General features: G+C 41.6%; 1 protein-coding gene across 2 annotated transcripts in view; it reads left to right on the top strand.

The window, feature by feature from the left end:
* The window catches only part of dnah2 (dynein, axonemal, heavy chain 2), a 73817-nt gene that overhangs the window by 40717 nt on the left and 10161 nt on the right, over positions 1-22939 (top strand). For both annotated transcript variants that reach the window (XM_087837692.1, XM_087837693.1), the window contains exons 41-82: positions 588-713; positions 1005-1223; positions 4782-4899; positions 5788-5924; positions 6702-6839; positions 7000-7158; positions 7284-7436; positions 7708-7799; positions 7869-8064; positions 8239-8463; positions 8623-8727; positions 9504-9692; positions 9955-10040; positions 10154-10284; positions 10445-10594; positions 11004-11171; positions 11389-11549; positions 11741-11880; positions 12791-12923; positions 13050-13189; positions 13481-13691; positions 13889-14005; positions 14200-14341; positions 14567-14736; positions 15038-15154; positions 15288-15452; positions 15643-15765; positions 15965-16113; positions 16289-16355; positions 16854-17004; positions 17311-17459; positions 17625-17758; positions 18335-18479; positions 18617-18816; positions 19117-19243; positions 19421-19607; positions 19846-19994; positions 20228-20411; positions 20519-20709; positions 20860-21051; positions 21506-21690; positions 22294-22522. In XM_087837692.1, the coding sequence (XP_087693818.1) occupies positions 588-713; positions 1005-1223; positions 4782-4899; positions 5788-5924; positions 6702-6839; positions 7000-7158; positions 7284-7436; positions 7708-7799; positions 7869-8064; positions 8239-8463; positions 8623-8727; positions 9504-9692; positions 9955-10040; positions 10154-10284; positions 10445-10594; positions 11004-11171; positions 11389-11549; positions 11741-11880; positions 12791-12923; positions 13050-13189; positions 13481-13691; positions 13889-14005; positions 14200-14341; positions 14567-14736; positions 15038-15154; positions 15288-15452; positions 15643-15765; positions 15965-16113; positions 16289-16355; positions 16854-17004; positions 17311-17459; positions 17625-17758; positions 18335-18479; positions 18617-18816; positions 19117-19243; positions 19421-19607; positions 19846-19994; positions 20228-20411; positions 20519-20709; positions 20860-21051; positions 21506-21690; positions 22294-22522 (6450 nt within the window). The remainder of the gene's footprint in view (positions 1-587; positions 714-1004; positions 1224-4781; positions 4900-5787; positions 5925-6701; positions 6840-6999; positions 7159-7283; positions 7437-7707; positions 7800-7868; positions 8065-8238; positions 8464-8622; positions 8728-9503; positions 9693-9954; positions 10041-10153; positions 10285-10444; positions 10595-11003; positions 11172-11388; positions 11550-11740; positions 11881-12790; positions 12924-13049; positions 13190-13480; positions 13692-13888; positions 14006-14199; positions 14342-14566; positions 14737-15037; positions 15155-15287; positions 15453-15642; positions 15766-15964; positions 16114-16288; positions 16356-16853; positions 17005-17310; positions 17460-17624; positions 17759-18334; positions 18480-18616; positions 18817-19116; positions 19244-19420; positions 19608-19845; positions 19995-20227; positions 20412-20518; positions 20710-20859; positions 21052-21505; positions 21691-22293; positions 22523-22939) is intronic.

Raw genomic sequence — 22939 nt, 5'->3', positions numbered from 1 at the left:
AAACTTTATCCATTTGGTCAACTAAGTGATTTTTCAGATATGTTAATCTGAAAGTGTTGGTGAACCTCATCTTGCCCGTTTGTCCACGGCATAAATGGCAGAAGTCCCCCTCTCCATCATTAAAGGTTTCATTCTTAATGTGCTAAACGAGTTATTAAAAGTTTCTTACAGCACACGAGATGTTACAAAGAGAAAACTCATCTGTTACAACCACAATTGAGAGTGCTAACTTACTTGCTAATGCTAACTGTGTTTGTACACAAAGTGCAGTTCATAATTGATCTCAGATCAGTAAAAACAGAGCCAGCAGCAGCTTGCCTTGCACTCTAATCTCCCATCAGAGAGTCAAAGTCTGAATGTGCGCACCACTAACTGCAAACTGCTTGTCTCTGAGTCATGAACGTGCCCGTGAGAATGCCAACCACATACAGATTTCTGTGGCTCTGTTGTCAAACTGCCTTAATTCTGCTTCCAGAGATGGTAGCCAAGATGGCAGTAATGTAAAGTATTGATGCAAACAGATCTAAAAAAATAAGCTGACCATTGGGAAATCATGAGTAACTCTCTTCCTGTATCTGTATTCTTAGGTCCTACTGATGGCTATGAAGGATATGAACATTGCTAAGCTGACCTCTGCTGACGTGCCATTGTTCAGTGGAATCATTCAAGACTTGTTCCCTGCCGTAGAAACACCTGTAATAGACTATGGCAAAGTAAGTTAATCTAAATGAGCAATCAAGATAATCACGGATTTGATATACAACTGGTAAAAAATGGAAACATTGCAGGACTGTCTTTGTGTCCCTGTGTGCACAAAGCCAAACAAATAATATAATATCTCTTTTGGTCAGTGTTCTTGTGCAATAAGATGTCAGAAACAAGTTTAAAAAATGTGACCCTATGATCTTTCATAATGTATCACTTTTTTCTGATATGTGCAGTCTCACTTAGTGCATCACCGATCACTGACTCCTTGTCTATCTTTGGTCTCTTTATTTTCACAGTTAAAGGAAGCTGTGGAGGAGGAGCTTAATCGGAGTGGTTTGCAGGTGACACCCTTTACCGTGACCAAAGTCATCCAACTTTATGAGACTAAAAACTCTCGACACTCCTCCATGCTGGTGGGCAAGACAGGCAGTGCTAAGAGTGTTACCTGGAGGATCCTACAGAATGCCATGACTGCTCTGCATCAAAAAGGAGAGCCAGGCTTTCAGCAGGTCCAGGTTAGTTAGGATAGAGAAGAAAGCATTTCTTTTTTCTTTTTTTTAAATTGTAATACTGCTTGCTTTTTTAATCAAAAAGAATATTTTGTTGCCGGACTTTGAAGTTTGTATTCTTAATGGTAAAAATGCATCCAAACTGATGAACCTAAAGAAATACAGTAATGAGTGAAGTTTCTTGGATGAGCAGTTTTGGGAAAAAAAACTAAGTACTGCATTGGGGTTGGTGGTAGGGCTGCCACAAATGATTATTTTGATAGTCGACTAATCAGATCATGCATCCATTGTAGTAAAACGGACAGCTTATTGCACCAGCAGCATCTGCTCTTATATAATCATCACTAGCTTACAACTTGAAGTGTTTAAGGTATGTGCTAACTAAAAATAAAGACAAGATGGTAGTTTATTAAATTTTAATTAAATTTGCAGATTGTTTCGGTGGAGTTTAATAAACTCAGCCGATTTACTCAGGAACAAATAAAATACTGAAAAAAGCCAAACAATAACATTTTTAAGTTATCTAAATGACTTATATATCATGTTTAACCTGAGTAGCGAAAGACAGCGGTGGGTTTGAAAATGATTTGCCGGGAGTCCGGTGTTCTCACGGGCTCTAGTGAGCCTTGCCCCCGGCTAGCTATCGAGCTGGTGGGTGACAGACGTCTCTGAAAACGTCGGAGCGCTTTTGAAAGTATGTGGTGTCTTGATAAACTGAACAGATATTTGAAGTTTAAATAGCTGCATTCTTGCCTGAAAACATGTTAAACGTTTATTTTGTGACCCAGAAAGAATAATAAGAGTAATATTAAAACTAACTAGCTGCCGGCATTATTGGAAACTGAGCAGGGCTGCGTTATGAATTCTGGGACACAGCTTCTTCTTCTTTGGTGTTTAATGGCAGCTGGCATCCTTGTACATGCAGTGCTGCCATCTTCTGTTTCAGTCCGTTATTACACTTAAATTCTACTACTTATTCCTGCTTCAAACGACGCGTCGACTATTAAATTAGTCGTCGGCGATTTTGATAGTCGACGTAATCATGACTAGTCGACTAATCGTGGCAGCCCTAGTTGGTGGCACTTATCAACATGATGGATTGCACAGATGGCTCTGTTCAGCATGGGTTTCCCAGGAGAGCACGCTGAAACTATGAACCTTCAACTACTGTCACAGGATTATTTTTTCCTTTTTCATGCAGTTACAGAACAGGCAGTAAGCATCGCAGTGATTAGATCTAAACATTAGATCTAAACAGAATTAAAGGGACTGAAGCTGGCTGCTTGCTTCAGTTTGATTAAATAAGGTCAAAGCTTGTGTCCATTGTGCGTTTTTGTCCCAGACAGACTGAACCCTCCCACTTCTTCCACATTAGACACTGAAGCATCATTTCAGCAGATCTCTTCTCAGTGAAGTAATTGGAAGTCACATACGTCTCTAAGTGTGTGACCTTTTGCTCCTCCAAGCCCATCACTGAGAGGAAAACTCACAGTATGAACTCCCTCTGTAATAGAGAACAACTACACCTCAGATCATGTAGACTCACTCTCCACCACCACGGCACTTTTTTAATATTTATCATAATGTGGCTGAAATCCAATTCTTACTAAAGCTTTTGTTATGCTCGAGAGCTGACAAAGTGTCATATTAATATCTAAATGGTTCAATATTTCCCAGATTCAAATGTTGCATTACAGGGCTCTAGACTAACTTTTTGACATGGGCGCACCGGTACACCTAACTTTAAAAATTTAGGCGTACCAGCACAAAAGTTAGGCGCACACTTTTCAACCGCATCGCTTATCACTGCAGTTTTACATGTGCACTTTCTTTTGGGGGGGGAAGTCCAGATAATATTCATTTCTAAATTATTAACTAACAAACTTGTGCTTAAAGTGCTTTGTCAATATTGTAGAAAATGTTAAACTTAATCATCATCTTGGCCTCCTCTGACGACCTGTTTGCTGCTGTCTGTTGCTGAAAAGCAGTCGGGAGAGGGGACACTTGGGCAGTGCATTTATTGCAGCATATAATGTGTTTCCTAGATACACTGTGCTTTTTCAGCATTCAAAGATTGATGGCACCGTGTCAGAGCACTGGCTATGAATTTCAGACAGATCAGGCCTTAACTTAACAAAAAAGTTATCAATAGTTCTTTTCATCTTTTCTTATTACCCACAGCTACATCCACTTCTGTCGGGCGTAGGCTGCTCACTAGGGCTGGGCTCACTGATTTCTATAATCCATTCAATTCCGGTTCCGGTTCTCAAAGTCCTGATTTGATTCAATTTAGCCTTAGACAGTCAGAAATATTATAATTCTGATCATTTATCAGTACTGATACATGTGAGACTTCATCAGAATTGTGAAAATCACAGCAGATGCCTTTGTGTGAAAGTAACTGAGAACAAAACATGAAGGAGATTTTCCTGGTCTGGCTTTTTATAGCAGATAACCTTAAAAATATTCTGCAATATTCTGCAATTTTGCATAATTTTAAGAAGTTTACATTTCTTCAGTATTGAACAGCAGAAATTAGGCTTTCTTGTCCGAGGTCATTTAAGTGAAAAAAGAAAAAGACAGCGCTGTAAACAACGGTGGACTGGTGGGTAATAAGGGAATGAATAATGCAGAAAACAGAGATTTGAGACGGGAAACTGTTCCTGAAGTACACAGAGAGAGAGAGCTGTGCAGGAAGTGTGATTTTTTATCGTGGTGGAAGCAAAACAGCAAAAGTCAGAGGGAATTCATGACGACATTGATCAAATGTGAAGCGTAGTTTGCTGCTTCTTTTGCTGCTGGCTCGGTGAATTTTGGTTGGAGAGAGACAACACCTGCAGCTTAGAATCTAGCGCAAAGAAGACGTAAACACAGCGGACCTGACGCATCATAATCGCTAAGCTCCGACAGTGTGTCCGTGTACGGGCCGTCGGGTGAGAAAGCCGAGAAAGACAAAGCTGATTCTGACGCGTCGGGTCCGCTCTGTGTTTACGTCTTTGTGTGGAATCCGTTAATGAATTGATATCGCTTTATTCAAGCTACTCACCTCTCTCTTCCACCTGCACTTTCAACTGGACCACGGCCAATCAGAGAGGTCCCGCCCCTGACTATCTCTGATTGGTTTAGTCCACGATAGGGGCGTAATGTGTGCATTCACTTATCTAGGGTTTTTTACAGCCTATAAATGATACATGAGATCCTCATGTGGCAAACTCTGCTACATGTTCTGCAAACAATGTAGCAGGACTATGATCTGCTGAAGAAAGAATACAATTTTAAAATGAGCTTTTTTTTTTTTTTTTCTTTTCTGTTCTGTAAAAAAAAGTTTTCATATTGTCATATATCAGACAATAACCATGTCAAATCCAATAAATCCAAGCACTGAATGATTATAGATTGACTACTCTTCACAAAATCGTCTGACTTATGAGCCTGTTTCTGTTGGTGTTTGTACACAGAGTGAAAATCCAATAGTACAAATGTAAAAACAAAAATGTATTTGTGAACATGATTTTAAAACAGAACAGATGACTCCATTTTTACCGTTCATGTCTCATTTGACAGGACTATCCTCTGAATCCCAAAGCCCTCAGTTTAGGAGAGCTGTATGGCGAGAATGATCTCTCTACCAACGAGTGGACTGATGGAGTGCTGTCATCCCTCATGAGATCAGCTTGCGCAGGTGCGAACCCCAGAAAAACACACACACTGTATGGATGATTCTTCCTCATAGCCTGTTCTACCTATTAAACTGACTGAAATTGAATGTCACTGGGAAGTTTTTTATATGTTCAGTTTTTTTAAAGTCATGATGAAAACAAAATAAGTTCTCAGGCTCAGACCAGAAATCCTTGTAGAGAAGACAGTTAGTTTATTGATGCAGACAACACCAGGTGATACTATATACAACGTGCTGGAGGGGGGTGAAGGGGGGTCCAGGGCTCCGGGGTACGTGAGGGAAAGGAAGGGGATCAGACGTGCTCCAAAGAATCACTCTCCTCTCTCCACAACTGGGTTACACAAATCCACACACTTGTCCACGGGATGACAGGCAGGGAAAGATCTGTACACAGAAACCTTAGTTAGAGGCGAACAGATGGAAACAACTCACAGATTCTGATTCTCGAGCGACTGACGCTGATAGTTCAACGATCCAGCGACGAGTAGCACAGTGCTGCCATCTTAAGTAGGACTCGCAATTACGCAGATAGGCAGCAGGTGTGGAGATGGCAGGCGCGTGGGCCAGGGGCGGGAGCCCATAATGGGCACCGCCGCGGCAAGGAAGAGAGCGAGAGCAAAAACAACAAAAACACATGTTGCCTAAGACGGGATCAGCTGGTGAGGCACAGGGACCATGACACAATGGTTTCAAAATGTATATTACATAGTGTTGATTTTAGAGTTTCTTGTGAAGCCAGTTTACAAAGGAGAGATCTAAAGATTGAAAGTCAGTGCTTTTATTTTTATGAACTATTAAACAATACATCGACTTCTTACTGTCTTCTTGTTGTGAGTGTGAATGTTGCTATCACACACGTCTCTGTCACAATATCTCCTTTCCTCACTTAAGATGAGAAACCAGATGAGAAGTGGATTGTGTTTGACGGGCCAGTTGACACACTTTGGATTGAGAGTATGAACTCAGTTATGGATGACAACAAAGTGCTCACGCTCATCAACGGAGAGAGAATCTCTATGCCTGAGCAGGTGAGAACAGATCGTGAAACAACACTCACGGGCATTTTTTCATTATTTGACCTTTGACTTTTTCTAATATCATTTATGGTCGCGCCGTTCTCTTCAAGTGCTCCAGTGTGCTGGTGAGAAGGCCAAGTTTTGAATCAGTTTCTGCAAGGAAAGCAGCAAAAATGCAGCGGCTAAAATAGTTTTGTTCAGCCAGACTGTTTTCGATTCTGTTCAGTAAATCCAGAAAAGCAAAAGCTCAAACACATGATAAGATTAGTTTTATAAGACAAAGAAGCAGCATTCAAGTGGCTTAATCCTTGTTATCCGGCTCACATATGAAATGGAAGAAAATTTCAGCTTATCATCAGCCAGAATCGTCTGTGCTTTATTTGATTAACTGAGGGAGGGAGCTGAATCCCACATGCTGACAATAAAGCTGTGCACACGCTGGAAGAGATTCACTTGTCCACATAGCTTTGAAGCTGACAGCTGGCTGCTTGCAAACATTTCAAGCTTCGGTTGCCTAGGTGACCCTCGGTGTGTTTACTGCTGGGTTATATGTCAAACAGCGATTGTCACTCTCAGCGGTAGTCAATTTAGTCTGTTGACTGGAAGTTGGAAAAAGTTTCTCTCAGGTCACGCTTTCATCCTGTTGCCAGCAGTTATTTAACCTGTTGAGTCGCAGATCTCATTCAATTACTATGGACTAATTACTGGTTGACACATTGCTGCCAGTTGCTTCCTATAAATATGCAGCTTTAGTGAATATGTATAAAAACTACAATTCATTTGTTGCAGGTGTCTCTTCTGTTTGAGGTGGAGAATCTAGCAGTGGCTTCTCCAGCTACGGTGTCCCGCTGTGGAATGGTCTACAATGATTATAGTGATCTGGGATGGAAACCCTTTGTGCAGTCCTGGCTGAACAAGCGACACAAAGTACAATACAGTCACTCATAATAACTCTCATTAGGACATGCATTTCAGTTAAGAGTATGTATAGTTAACGAGTATGAGGAAACCACGATTAGTAATGTTGTTTTCTTTTTTCTGGCACCGTTCTCTTTACTTCCATGTGTCACTCTATGTCACTTCACAGGCTGAAGTGAACCATTTGAAGCCCTTGTTCGAGAAGTACATAGAGAGCACGATCAACTATAAGAAGAGCAACTGCAAGGAGCTGATCCCCATCACCGAACTTAATGGCGTCACCTCTCTCTGCCGCCTCTATGACTCCCTCGCTACATCGAGCAGTGGGGTATAATAAGCAGAGTGCAAATGTAGATTGTAATCCCATCCATGGGTCATTGCACCACAACAGTGATGAATTGTCGATCTCTAATAGGTGTAACTAAATGCATTTTTCTTTTGCTCTATCTTCAGGTGAATCCTTCAGACACAGATAGCCTGGGTAGGATGGTGGAACTGTGGTTCATCTTCAGCCTTATCTGGTCCATATGTGCCTCTGTCAACGAGGATGGACGCAAGAGGGTGGACAACTTCCTACGGGAGATGGAGGGAACATTCCCTGCCAAGGTCTTCCAGATAATATTTTTGTTTACACACTAATGGCATATGAAATGAGTTAACTTCTATTCTATAACCTCATTACATTCCCCAATAAAGGTAGGGAATTAACCAGTGTCAAGTGTACTTATTTTGTAATTGTAAATAAACTGTTTTTTTACAAAAATTTTAACAAGTAGACCAACACAGTAACCTGTTTTTCCCCAATTATCACTCAAACCTTTCAATTCTATGAATTTGTTGAGTAGAGAGTAGATTTGTTGAGTATCAATTCTTGCAGGACACAGTCTATGAGTACTACGTGGACCCAAAGAACAAATGCTGGGCTTCATTTGAAGATAAATTGCCAAAAGGCTGGCGCTACAATGCTTCGTAAGTAATCAGTTATTGTGTGATCTGGATCTATGACACATTTATGTATCTCCCTGTCTTTTCCCTCAGAGCTCCATTCTATAAGATTATGGTTCCAACTGTGGACACCGTTCGCTATAACTTACTGGTTAAGGCTCTGGTGTTGAAACACTACCCTGTGCTGCTCACTGGGCCGGTGGGCACTGGTAAAACTTCAGTGGCTCAGAGCATTCTGCAGAGCTTAGATAACAAATGGAAGACCCTCACCATCAACATGTCTTCACAGGTCAGTTCATTGTATGGTCTGTGTTTAGCTGTGTATGCCATGTGTGTGCTGATGTTTATCACTGTGCTTTAATTAGGCCTAATTAGTGCCTACTTGTTCTGGTTACAGTTATAAGCTAATTATTTTAAAGATTTATGATTATTCACGTCGTTTCATCTTTCATTTGCTGTCCAGACCACCTCTAACAACATCCAGGACATTATAGAGAGTCGCATAGAAAAGAGAACCAAAGGCGTGTATGTGCCAGCAGGTGGGAAACACCTGCTGTGTTTCCTTGATGACCTCAACATGCCGGCTCATGACCTCTTTGGCTCCCAGCCACCCCTGGAGCTTCTGCGCCTATGGATTGACTATGGCTTCTGGTATGATCGCAAGAAACAGACCCTAAAGGTTGTCAAGGTGAGAAACTGAGTTTTAATGAAAGCATGAGTGAGGCGTGTTAAAATTGGAGAGATAGTTTTGCTGCTTTCTAAGGGCCTTGGTTTAAAGTGTGTGACAATGTGGAATGTTTTCTGTTTTATATGCAGAGGACACTACACTTTTTCTGTTGTATTTTAGGACATGTTCTTGCTAGCATCAATGGGGCCCCCTGGTGGTGGGAGGACTCACATCACGCCGCGTTTTCAGAGTCGATTCAACCTCATTAATATGACTTTCCCTAATGTAAGTGTTGCTCTCTTTATGTCTTCCTGTCTTTTCTTCTCATAATTTAGCAGCGTGATATTTTAGCAGGCAGTTATGTTTTACTTTCTCTGTGTAATGCCTTCTTCATTTACACAGGCACATTTTTGCATTTCTTCAGTGTTGACTGTGGTTTTGCTCCTGTTGGCGTTTTCTGTTTGTTAGTGCTTTTTTCATGGCACCCTACAGGAATGACCCTGATTGTAATTATAGCCACGATCACAAATGCTGTAAAATTGCGTTCTCTTTCACATTTCTAACACCCTCCACTTTACAATTGTGTTCTAGCCTGCCTGTGCGCTGCCCTGCTAATTTACCTCCTACCATCTCCCCCCTCCCTCTTTGTTCCCTTATGTGTTTGTTACTCTTATTTTGTAGTTTTGGGCATGTTTATAATTTCCTTGTTTTATTGTTCACTCCCTTTTTCGCTCCCTTCTAATCACCGTCTCTTTTTAGTATTTTCATTTATCAGCTAGCATCAGTTATCTGACTCCAATCTCAACCCTGTTTTCTGTTGCCTTAGAAGAGCTAAATTAAATTTGCTTTAAAAATTGCTGGAGCCATGCTGCATTCAGGATCTAAACACTTGAAATTTTAGTTGCTTTGCCTGGTTTATGTGTGAATTGGGCAGCATGAAATTAGATTTTAAGAAATTATCTTGCTGTTGTAACCACTACACCTGCATTATCCTGGTATGCTACTGACATGCCTGCATGTTGTGTTTTGGGAATATTGTTGCCTTTCCTCTCTGCATGCAGGCCTCTCAGATCAAGTGCATCTACAGTGCCATGATCAACCAAAAGCTCCAGGAGTTTAAGGAGGAGCTGAAGCCCATTGGAAAGCTTCTCACTCAGGCAACCTTAGAGCTGTATAATGGCATCACTGCCTTTTTTCTTCCCACTCCAGCCAAGATACATTACCTCTTCAACCTCAGGGACATCTCCAAGGTACATTTGTGTACATCAGTATCAACTTCTAGTACAACCAAAGACTGCTTAAAATGCATTTTCTATAAAACACTTACTAACTAAACTTCACCTTGGTAAGAATATCACACATCTACTTGGTTACACATTTTCTTGCCTAAAATCACTTTTAGGTAACAGTCTTCATGAGTTCATTCAGGTTTTAATGAAAACTCTGAATTATTTAGTACCTTTGAAATTAAAATGCTCTGTGATATATCTCCCCCCCGTTTATCTCTTGTAGGTGTTTCAGGGTTTACTAAGAGCTCATCCAGACTTCCATGAATCCAAAACCAACATTACTAGACTGTGGATCCATGAATGTTTCAGGTGATCACAGTATTTGAATGCCTTTCTGCAGTGCTTTATAAATTAAGATGCACGGGTACTTTTGTCATGTATACAGAGAATAATATCTGGATGATGTGATTTGTCAATTTCAGGGTTTTCTCAGATCGGCTTGTAAACCACAGTGATATGGACACCTTTATTTCTCTCCTAGAGGAAAAACTGGGTTCACTCTTTGACCTCACCTTCCACAGCATCTGCCCGAACAAGCAACCGCCAATATTTGGTACTTAATTATTTGCATTCTGTGCATAAACATTGTTTCTCCAATATGTGTAAAAATACTCCCACAGATGAGTTCATGGGTTGATGGCTAATTTCTGAGTCCATTACCAGCCCAGAAAATGTGAAACTGTTTATGCGTTTATTGTTGTTCTGTGGGGTAGGTGATTTCATGAGTGAGTCGTCTGTCTATGAGGACCTGCATGACATGAAGAGTCTCAAGAAGTTCATGGAAACACAGCAAGAGGACTACAATCTGACACCTGGCGTGGTGCCTACAAGCCTGGTGCTCTTCAGAGATGCCATCGAACACAGTACATCTGAAACGCAACACACACAACCACGCACATTTGCATGCATGTTTAAAACAGGGCAATACACCTGCTGCATCAACCCACAGTGTCAGTTCCACCCACAAGTCATTGTACTGTTGAACTGTTCTGATCTGTCTTTGCTGTGATCAGTTTCTCACTTTTAACAATCAGATCTATCTTGAAACTGCTTTGAAAAACAGAGAAAAAGGGCAAAACTAAAAGCTGAGAGACTAAGGACCTATCAGCACGCTCAATACTGTCAGCACGCTATTTTGTGGCATGGTATTTAAGTCAGTAGCAGTGCACTATTGTCTAACTCACACTAATTTTAGTTTTTATATTGTATTTCCTCCTGGGATTTCCGGGCACGGTGAAGCTGATGTGTTATATCTTTCTGCTCCCTTTGCAGTTACTCGGATCATTCGAGTGATCAGTCAGCTCAGGGGCAACATGCTGGTGGTAGGTGTCGGGGGCTCAGGTCGGCGAAGCCTGTCTAAGATAGCTGCCTTCATATGTCAGTACCAGGTATTCCAAGTGGAAGTCACCAAGCAGTACCGCAAACTGGAGTTTAGAGAGGGTGAGGTCCGCCACACAACCGTTACATTCGCAGACTTTTGAGAAACTGCAATTTATCTGCTACCTTCCAGTTAAAATGAAAAAAGCTAAAACCAAACATGCCAATTTAATAATATTAGGAAATTCGTGGATGTCAGCATTGCATAAGTTGAATATGTTTACTAGTACAGTGAGGGATTTTAAGTGTGCGTGTGTCTCTGTGTGTGTGTGGCTTCTAGATATCAAGAAGCTATACCGTTTGGCGGGTGTGGACAACAAGCCCACAGTCTTTCTGTTCAATGACACCCAGATTGTTGATGAATCCTTCCTAGAGGATATCAATAACATCCTGAGTTCAGGAGAGGTGCCTAACCTATATAAGCCAGACGAGTTTGTAGAGGTGTGTATAGCTTTCATCTGGCCAGTATGTCTTTCTATCTCTAGGGCATATCATTTGATTTCCATACCATATGTATTCATTCTACGAAGCCAACAGGTAGCATATGAGTAAATGAAATCGGTTTTCACAAAGCGTAGATTCACAATGCTCATATCCTCATGCAGTGTGTAATGCTGTCTCTTTGCCTGTAGGTATGCAATGCTCTTTCAGAGTCTGCCAGGAAAGACAATGTGGCTGAGACTCCTGACTCATTGTTCAGCTACCTGATCGAGCGAGTCAGGAACAACCTGCACATTGTGCTCTGTTTGAGTCCAGTGGGAGAGCCATTCAGGTAGAGTCTATTTATGTAATGTATCCTGACTGACGAGAAGTTCCTGCCCCCTTTTTGGGGGGGGTTTCTCCAGATTTTTTTAAACTACTGAATAAATAAGGGACTGGAGGAAGAAAGGGATGAAAGTGTTTTTTGCTGTGCTACAGTATTCAAACTGAGAAATCCACTTTGTGATTCCAAGTAAAATGAACACAATAAACTCTATGATATCATTTTAGTCATGGAGCTTTGTAAATAAATACATTTAAATCCACTGGCAGCCTTTTACAGAGCGACTAGTCCCTACACCACTCTGCAAAGTTGCACTTAGAACAGTGAGTCATCTAAGACAGCGGTCCCCAATCCCCGGGCCTCGGACCGGGGTTTGGGGACCGTGAGTCGTTTGGTACCGGGCCGCGAGAGTTGAGGCTCAGGTGTGAAATGTATAGTTTTCAGGGTTTTTATCGGTTTTCAGCGTTATTTTGTTATCGTTTTTATCGTTAACTCGGTTTTCCTGGGTCTTTTCACGTGTGTTATGAATAAATCTTTTTTTCGGTACCGGTACTAGTTTTATTTTGTTGTATTTATCCGCGACACCTTAAAGGCTGGTCCGTGAAAATATCGTCGGGCATAAACCGGTCCGTGGCGCAAAAAAGGTTGGGGACCGCTGATCTAAGATAAACAAGGTCAAGTTATTTGAGTGATTCTAGAGCAAGGACTCGTGCTGAGACAGACGGCCAGCTGTCTGTACACACAAACATGTAGTGAGCAAACAGATGAACACACGTTTTCTTTTGTTGATAAAAACAGCTCTCACTGACAAGCATTAAGGGAAGAGCTTGTTATGAGTGGTAGGCCTTTTAACCCTTGTTGCGATTAGCGGTGCAGTGTAGCAGTCGCACAATGTTGAGAAGTGGCTGTTTGCCTGCAGGAACCGCATCCTCCAGTACCCAGCTCTTGTTAACTGCACCACTATAGACTGGTTCTGTGAATGGCCCAAAGATGCCCTCCTGGAGGTTGCTGAGAGGTACTTGGACGGAATGGAGCTGGGCTCAGTGGAAGGGGTGAGGCATGCGCACACAAAGAGACATGTGTGCACGTTTACCTTTGAGCATTTAAGCACAGAGGAGAGAAGATATTACATTATTTGTCTCAAGGTAACATTTCTACATTTCTGTATGACGTTTTAGATCCAGACGAAGGTTGCCAGTATCTTTGTGACCACACACCAGTCAGTAGCACAAGTCTCCCAAAGAATGAAACTGGAGCTGAGGAGACAAAATTATGTGACACCAACAAACTACCTGGAGCTGGTGTCTGGATACAAGAAGTAAGCAGCTTTTTACCTTTGAATTCCTCCTTTGCTTGTCTTCACTTTTCCTACCACACTGAAATGCTTCATAAGTGTTTTACGCTCACTTGGATTGTAATGAAGATACACTGCACTGTTGTATGTTATGAGTTTGAGGGTATTTACAGTTGCAGTCTGTCTGACTCTTCTCTACTGTGCTTCCCTGGTGGTTAAATAGCTCTGCTTGCCCGTTCCATTCCCTAAATTGCGCATCTCTGTTAAAATCAGCTTGTCGGGCTTCTGTTTGCGAATGTGTTTGTGCCGATCCAGACTGCTGGCGGAGAAACGCGGTGAGTTGGGAGAGCAGGTGAGCAAGCTGCGTAACGGCCTTCTGAAAATCAGTGAAACGAGGGAGAAAGTGGAGGCCATGTCTCTAGAGCTCGAGGAGGCCAAAAAGCAGGTTGCCGAGTTCCAGAAACAGTGTGATGAATATTTGTCCGTCATTGTGCAACAAAAGAAAGAAGCCGACAGCCAGCAGAAGGTATGTGCACAGTACATGAACATAACTCACTGCAGAGATTGAATATTTGCATGGGTTACTTCCACGAGTCACCTAAAGATCCTTTTGAATTAAAACTGATTTATGTTTGAAATGTTATGTGGTAGATTGTTACTGAAAAAACTGAATAAATAATAACAGTTGAACTCACATTCACTCACATGTGTGCTTGCATTCAGACGGTGAGTGATGAAAATGAGAAAATCGGGGCAGAAGAGTTGCAGTGTAAAGCCATGGCTGAGAATGCACAGAGAGACCTGGACGAGGCCCTGCCTGCCCTGGAAGAAGCCATGAAGGTATGTTTGTCCCGCTGACTGCTCTCATGGAATAACATGTATGCGCTTACTTTGTTCCTTATATTGTCTGGTTTGGGTATTTGGTGAGTAATTTGCTACGAGTACCACTCGGCATGTGTTTTTTGTCTTATTTGTATTGGATTTTCACATGACTGAGCCTTCTAACAACCACACATTGATGTTTTTGCACATAGGCTCTGGAGTCTCTGAATAAGAAGGACATGACAGAGATCAAATCGTACGGCCGTCCTCCTGCACTGGTGGAGACAGTGATGCATGCTGTTATGACCCTTCTGGAGAAAGAGCCAACCTGGGCAGAAGCCAAGAGACAGCTGGGTGAGCGACAGCAGCAGTGCAGGAATTAATTGAAATAAGAGGCAAAACTGTAGTGTAGTGAAAATGAGTACAGCACAACCAGAGAATTACAGTCCACAGTTACAATCAGCTTTTTTGAGGAACAAGGGTGATTGTAGATGTTATATTAGGGGTTAAATGTACTCATTCTTTTTCATCTTTAATACAGCAACTGATTGTTAACTGACTGTCATGTGTCTCTGGCAGGTGAGGGCAACTTCATCAAAACATTGGTTAATTTTGACAAAGATAATATATCAGACCGTGTTTTGAAGAAGATTGGCCTGTACTGCAAGCAAGTGGACTTCCAGCCAGAGATCATCGGCAAAGTATCGCTGGCTGCCAAGTCACTCTGTATGTGGGTCAGAGCCATGGAGGTAAGAGGTCACTACACACACTTTTAAACATACTTACAAATAACAATAGTCACCGTGGACCTGCTAGCATATGGTAAGTGGTAGTTGGTTATAGTTAAACATGGCGATATATAATGGATGGAAGAGAAACAAAAGACACTGTCATCCACAGTGCAGTTTAAACACACTACAGCAAAAGAAGAAAGCACATGCCCAAGAAAGTAGAATATAAGAACAGTAACAAAAAAGTAGCTTCATTACATATGAAGAGAAAAAGTCTGGGGCAAAACTAAATCCATGAATGTTTATATGGTTTTTCCAGGTGTACGGTCGTGTCTACAGGGTAGTAGAACCAAAGCGTGCCCAGCTGAATGCTGCCATGGCCCAGCTAGCAGAGAAGCAGGCCGCGCTGGCCGAGGCTCAAAACAAACTACGAGCGGTACGAAGAACCAGTACATCATGGAACCACCAGACAGATATAAGCGTTTGATTGATGAGAGCTCAGTTTGCAAAAGAGCATAATGGCGTTCCATTATTATAATCGATCTGTATCTGCATGTGTTTGTGAGCAGCTGGGGGAAAAATTGGAGCAGCTGAAAAAGCAGCACGGTGAAAAGCTGGCCATGAAGGAGAGTTTGAGGAAGAAATCAGATGAGATGGAGGTGAAACTGGACCGTGCTGGCAAACTGGTGACTGGACTTGCCGGAGAGAGGGTCCGCTGGGAGGAGAGAGTTGTTGTACGCCCCCCCGCCCCCCCCCCCCCCCCACCTCCCCACACACACACACACACACACACACACACACACACACACACATACCCACTCACCTGTCTAAACTTAAAATACTACTTAAAATATGGCAAAGAACAATACTTAACATAAAAACCCACATTCATGTTTATGTAATCCAAATCTGTGTGTTTTTCAGGGCCTTGAAGAAAATATGGGGTATCTGGTGGGAGACTGTTTGCTGGCAGCTTCTTTTCTCTCATACATGGGCCCCTTCCTTTCCAACTATAGAGAGGAGTTGCTTCAAATCTGGATGAAGGAGGTCAGACAGCCAAACACACTGTTAAAACAGCCAGTAAATCCTACTGTGCAGTAAACTTCTAGTGAACGTCTAAGAAAAAAATGCCCTCTTAAAATGTTTAACTGAACATCTGAATAACCCATTTATACTGTACTCTTTTATTATTCTTGTTATTTATTTCTTCTCTCTTTCTTTCTGTATCTGCTTACACTCTTTTCAGGTAAAGGGCTTAGGGATCGCATGTACACCAGGATTCAGTTTTGCAGTTTTTATGTCCAAACCCACAGTGGTGAGAGACTGGAACATCCAGGGCCTGCCCACTGATGCTTTTTCTACTGAGAACGGAATTATAGTCACCCGTGGAAACCGGTCAGTGCATCATTCGGTATCTTATTATAAGTTTTATTATTATTAGTTTTGGGGAATCTCATTTTATTCGTTTTTTTCTGGATTTAGAGTTGTGTATGTATGTTTTACATTTTACAAACCACGTGTGAAGGTGTAAATACAACTTCTTATATCTTTCTCTGCTCTTTTTGTCAAGATGGCCACTGATGGTGGACCCTCAAGGCCAAGCTTTGAAGTGGATTAAAAAGATGGAACTATCAAGGGTAAGAACTGGGTTCTTTCTATCCCACCAAGTGCTGGGTGGGAACATTACATCCTCAAATATAACTCAAACTACATTACTAAACTTTGTTTGACTGCCCGTAAAAGTTTAGTAGATACATTTTCATCAACTCTAACTGTCTTCTCTCTTCTTTCTTTTTTATTGCCGTGCCTGGTAGCAATGCATTTCCCTTATTTGAGCTGACCTTTTACTTTTCTGAGACTATCACAACTCATCTCAAATTCACTGCACCAACATACTCATGATCCCCCTCAAGTAATTACTGAACCTATGAAGACTGCCTGCCAGTACTTTTTACAAAGCAAATAAGATGAACTTCACTGACATTTAAAAATCTCAACTCAGATGAGTTTATAAAGAAATACATTTTTAATGATTATGAATGAGGAATTGTTTGAGATTATTTCTGAGGCCGTTGGTATGTTTTTGTGTTTGACAAGCTGTGTTTGTTGTTGTCTCTTATCTGCCAAACTCGCAGGGTCTCAAAGTAATCGATTTTCAAATGCCAGACTACCTGCGGGTGCTGGAGAATGCCATCCAGTTTGGGAATCCTGTTTTGCTGCAGAATGTCCAGGAGGAATTGGACCCCTCTCTCAACCCAGTTCTCAACAAGTCCCTGACACGCATAGGTCTGATGCAAATGCATGCACACACACATAGGCAAAGTCACACTTTAAAATAGCAGCTGATGAAATAAATTTTTACGTGGTTAAGTGGTTTAAAATCCAGGTGGAGACTTTTCTGTCTGGAGTTGCATGTTCTCCCTGTGTCTGCAAGGGTACTTCCACCCATAGTCTAAAGACCGCATAGGGTTAAGTTCATTTATAATTCTAAATGAATGTGAGTGTGCCTCTAGGACAGGTGGAGGAAACTGGATAGATGGATGGATATGAGGTGCATGAATTCATTATGTTTATGCGTCTACGTGTTTGCAGGCGGCAGGTTGCTGTTGAAGCTGGGTGATAAGGAGGTGGAGTACAGTGCTGAGTTCCGCTTCTATATCACCACCAAGCTGTCTAACCCCCACTACACCCCAGAGATTTCTGCAATGACCACTATAGTAAACTTTGCTGTTAAGGAGCAGGTGAGCATGCATGTCTGTGAAACCATATGTGTCCTCTGTATGTTCTGGCTACTTAATAACTCCATATAACTCCTAATTTTTGTCTATATGCAGTTTCAGGTATTAGATGTCGTCTTAATTTACCTGTCACTGGGATTTTTGTGTATTTTGCATGCATGCACACAGGGTTTAGAAGCCCAGCTACTGGGAATTGTGGTGCGTAAAGAGCGTCCAGAGCTGGAAGAGCAGAAAGACTCTTTGGTGATTAGCATTGCCTCTGGCAAGAAGAGCCTGCAGGACCTGGAGGATGAGATTCTCAGGTTTCAAACGTTGACCTTTGTCCTTCTTCATCAATATTTTCCTCACATAATGGACAATGTTCAGTTTAGATCCAGTCTTTTATTACCACCAGCTGTACCAGTAATAGTAATTATAACATTTTTGTTAAAGTAGCCATGCCTACTGTACCTCCATAAGAACCAGGGATTATATAAAGGAACGGAAAAAGTGTCAACTTCCATTATTCTCTTATTAGTACTTCAGGCAAAAAGTACTTTGAGAAAGAGCAACTGATTAAGACCCTACCCAGCATTAAATATCTATATACAGTATATATATATTAATATCTTAAAGATCACAAGTTTTACATATCAGCTTGTTATGGTGATCACTCATGTTTTCAGCCATGCAGTTCTACAACAGCGACTCTGTGTTGAGTGAGTAGCTCTGCAGATAGCTCCTCTTTACACTGCTACAGCTGTTTATTTTAAAGCTTGAAAGGAAATTCTTTCCAAGGAATGAGATGATTTTCTACCCATGAATGAGAGCAGGTTTTTGTATTTGGGCTGGGGGGTTGTTTTATTTTTATTTTTTTATATTTATGTCTATTCTACCAGACTGCTGAATGAGTCAACTGGCTCGCTGCTGGACGATGTGCAGCTGGTAAACACCCTGCAGGCATCCAAAGTGACAGCCACTGAAGTTTCAAAACAGCTGGAAAGCAGCGAACAGACCGAGCTCAAGATCGACTCTGCAAGAGAGGTCAGGTCTCAGGAGAGTGGCAGAGGGGACTGTCCTCCTTTGCTTGGTCTTACAGTAAATGTAGCATTTCTTTATTATTGCATGCTGTTTGGAAATGATAATAAAAAGATAATAAAAAAGTTTTGTTGTGTTGACAGGCCTACCGTCCATGTGCTGAGCGAGCCTCTATTCTCTTCTTCATTCTAAGTGACATGGGCCGCATTGACCCCATGTACCAGTTCTCATTGGATGCCTACATTAACCTGTTTAACCTCAGCATAGAAAAGAGCAAGCGCAGCCAGAAGCTGGAGGAGAGGATCACCAACCTCAACGATTATCACACATACGCAGTGTACAAGTAAGCATTGTTTTGAAATTACGTCTGCTTCTGTGTGTTACATGATGTATACGATGCATAAATAAACAGTTCTACTTGATCAAAGAGCGAGCTGATGTAGTGATATGCTGCACACTGGGCATTTAATATGTATCTGTACACCTGTATGATTTTGGTACTGATTATGTGATCTGCATTAAACTATGAATCTCCATCAGTTGTAAGATTTTGATATAATTAATCAGAAACTTACACGTCATCATTTGCTACTGCTGCTGTATCCTGGTGAGTCTTCCTAACGCGTGGTTTTGTGTTGGGCAGGTACACGTGTCGTGGTCTGTTTGAGGCTCACAAGCTGCTCTTCAGCTTCCGGATGTGCGCCAAAATTCTGGAGGTGGCCGGAAAACTCAACATGGATCAGTATAACTTCTTGCTTCGAGGTGGAATTGTAAGAAAAACAGAACAGACACATTGTTGATGGTAAAAGCTTTCCTCACCAGTAGATTTGCTAATATCCCTCAAAAAGACCTGTAGGGTGTATGAGCGTGTTTAGTATATGCTATATATCCTATATTGATGAGATAATTAGACTACTGACGGATGATTGACTGATTGATGCTTGTAGGTTCTTGATAAGAAGGGGCAGATGGATAACCCATTTACCAGCTGGTTGGCAGACTCCAGCTGGGACAACATCACACAGTTGGATAAGCTGCCCGGCTTCCGTGGCATCGTGTCCTCCTTTGAGCAATCCTCTCGAGACTGGAACGTTTGGTTCACCAGCTCTGAGCCAGAGAATGCTCCACTTCCAGGTCTGAATGTGCTATAGAGGGTACATTTGTGTTCTTATGGAGGAAAGTCTTCTCATTGTGAGCAAACTGACTGAGCGTGCTCTCCTGAGAGGCCGGGTGAACTGATGTGCAAGAAAGTCAGCTTTTTCTTACTGCTGTGCAACAGTTTTAATTACTTGACTATTTGTATTTCTTCTTGTCTTTATGCATCACTCCTAATAAATTGTATAATTACAGATTTACATTTTTCCCCCTTTAGGTGATTGGCAGAGTAACTGTAATGAGTTCCAGAAAATGCTGATAGTGCGTTCTCTGCGTCCCGACCGTGTCTCTTTCTGCATTACCACCTTCATCATTAAACACCTCGGCTCTCGCTTTGTGGAACCACCTGTACTCGACATGAAATCAGTGAGTTTCAGGTCTTTTTAAACTAATTCCTGATATTTTTCTAAGTATCACGATTAAAGGTTTGGATTCTTGTTAATATAATTTTTCTAGTTGCAATTAAATTTTTGCTTGAAGTGTCAAAATCTCCAAAAAGGAGAGTTACTGTTAGGTGTCAAGTAAGTTGCCATTTTTTTAATCATCTCACTCTCTTCTAGCTTTTTTTGATGAATGTGCCATCTTTGTCTTCTCCTTAGGTTGTGGAGGAATCAACTAGCTGTACTCCTCTGATCTTTGTTCTGTCTCCCGGGGTGGACCCTACAGGCGCTCTGCTGCAGCTAGCTGAGGCTTCTGGGATGAGCAACCACTTCCAGGCTCTGTCTCTGGGCCAGGGACAGGCTCCCATTGCCAAGAGCATGATAGAGGAGGGCATTAAGAACGGTGCTAGACCAGTTGCTATGTTTGTTTGTTTGTTTTTTAACGATCACCGGGTCTGATTACTCAAATAGGAATCTACACATAGAACTAAACTGAACTGACTCTTTCAGGTCATTGGGTGTTCCTGGCCAACTGTCACCTCTCTCTGTCATGGATGCCTGAGCTGGACAAGCTGATTAAGCAGCTACAGCTGCAGAAGCCCCACCCAGACTTCAGGCTCTGGCTCAGCTCTTCACCACACCCTGATTTTCCCATTACCATCCTGCAGGCTGGCATCAAGATGACCACTGAACCACCAAAGGTACACACTCACAGACACAGCTTTGTGTCACTACAGTCATACAATATATACATTCTTGTATGTGTGAGTTTTACTTGTCACTACATACACGCTACACGTAACTGAAACTATAAGCTCTAAACTCTTAACACTTCCCGTTCTCATTCTCAGGGTGTTAAAGCCAACATGAAGCGTCTTTACCAGCTGGTGACAGAAGCTCAATTCAACAGCTGCAATAAACCCGTATTCTACAGGAAGCTCCTCTTCTCCCTCTGCTTTTTCCACAGCATCCTTCTAGAAAGGAAGAAGTTTCTACAGATGGGCTGGAACATTGTGTATGGCTTTAATGATTCTGACTTTGAGGTGAGAGATTCATTTGATACAGGAAAAAAAACCGTGACAGCTATTGGAAAGAACAGAAAAACAAATGTTTAGTGCAGTAATAATGTTTGTGTTTACATCTGCTGATTGATGTAGTGAAGATCACATGGTTTTGTATGTAAAGGAAAATATTGGTTGATTAGGATAAATGTATGTGCTGTCTTTATTAAAGCCGTTTAGAGTAATTAATAATAAGTATGTAGGTAGTTGATTTTATTTTCCTAACAACACAATGCTCTCCTGTGTCAGAGAACAATAATGTAGTAAACAAAAGTACAACAAAATGCAAATCACACGAATTTAGTTCAGGTGTGTGAGACTGATTCATTAACATTTCTTTTTTCTTTCTGCACCAGAGAGCTTTGCACTTGTCCTTGGTGTGTTGTGTCAGATTTCAAACCCAGTCTGTTAAGCTCTTTGTCTTAATACTTCCCAGGTGAGTGAGAAACTACTCAGTCTGTACCTGAATGATTATGAGGAGATTCCCTGGGATGCACTCAAGTACCTCATTGCTGGGGTCAGCTATGGAGGTCACGTCACCGATGACTGGGACAGACGTCTTCTGACCACATACATCAATGACTACTTCTGTGACGCTGTCATAAACCAGCCCTTCTTCAAGTAAGATATTATTCAGTGTGCTAATGCAAGTATACTAGTAACTGCTTCAAACCAGTGCACTGTGCTAATAATTTAAATATGTTTTGGTAAACAAAAGCACTTTTGCCTAAACATTTCCCATGTTTGATGCAAGCTGTTGCTTCAAACTGAGACTTTCTGAAGCACCTTTTTGCTCACAGAGTGCTAGCACCACCAAGAGGACAGCGAGGTCATCACTTCTTAAGAAAAGCAGATACACCGAGTGCTGTCAAGATCTCTTACTCTGTTTATTTACTGGCTTCACAAATCGTGTGTTTCTATCATTTCTACCCAAAGACTCAGATTTCCCCTTAGATAAATATCAAGTGAAATCTTTGAGGTTTAGAATACAAACCTCCAGTACTCCATTCACGAAGGAGTAGTTGTAGAACGATTGTTTGCTAATGTGTTGAGGCAATCTGAAGCACAGGAAATTACTACCACATCATGTTGCTGCTCCCAACAGAACACTTAATCTTATCGTATGTATTATGATGATGTTGTCTTTTTTGCACTATTATTATGCTGATGGGCATTTTATATAATATATATATATATAATTATTAACCCCTTTGTCTCTGTCAGGTTATCAACTTTAACCAACTATTACATCCCTCGTGACGGTTCCCAGGCTTTATACAAGGAATATATCGACAGGATGCCATCCACAGAGCATCCAGAACTATTTGGCCAGCACCCTAATGCTGACATTGCAAGCCAGATCGCTGAGACTAAGACAGTGTTTGACACCCTGCTCTCCCTGCAACCCCAGGTTACCAGCAAGACTGCTGCTGGGGGTAGTAGAGAAGATAAGGTGAGGGTGAAACAAGGTGGGAGGAGGAGAGAACAGGGATGACTCTATGAGTGAAACTACAAAATGTAATAATGTGCATAAAGAGTAAAGTTGTTTTGTTTTTTAACGCTGGGCTTAACAGTTAATCAGTGTAGTGGGCCGTATAGCCTGAATGGCATCATCTCTCTTTAAAAGTATGTGTAGTAGAGCATGGGAAATGTAATGTTCTTTTTTCCAGTTAATGGTTAGTAATTGCTTGAAAAAGACTGTCTGCATGACTCCAGACAGCCATATTTGACAGATTTCTTCCCAGCAATGCTTAGACATCCATATAGTTACATAACACTGGCTAACAGTCATCAGTGTAATAAGATACAGAACTGGGAATCTGTGCTTTATGGCTTATGCTTCACCCTGAAGTTTAAGGAAAGGACTCAG

Source organism: Neolamprologus brichardi, chromosome 3, assembly GCF_056152115.1.
Source record: "Neolamprologus brichardi isolate AB-2024 chromosome 3, ASM5615211v1, whole genome shotgun sequence".
Taxonomy (NCBI): domain Eukaryota; kingdom Metazoa; phylum Chordata; class Actinopteri; order Cichliformes; family Cichlidae; genus Neolamprologus; species Neolamprologus brichardi.
This window is presented reverse-complemented; position numbering and strand designations above follow the sequence as displayed.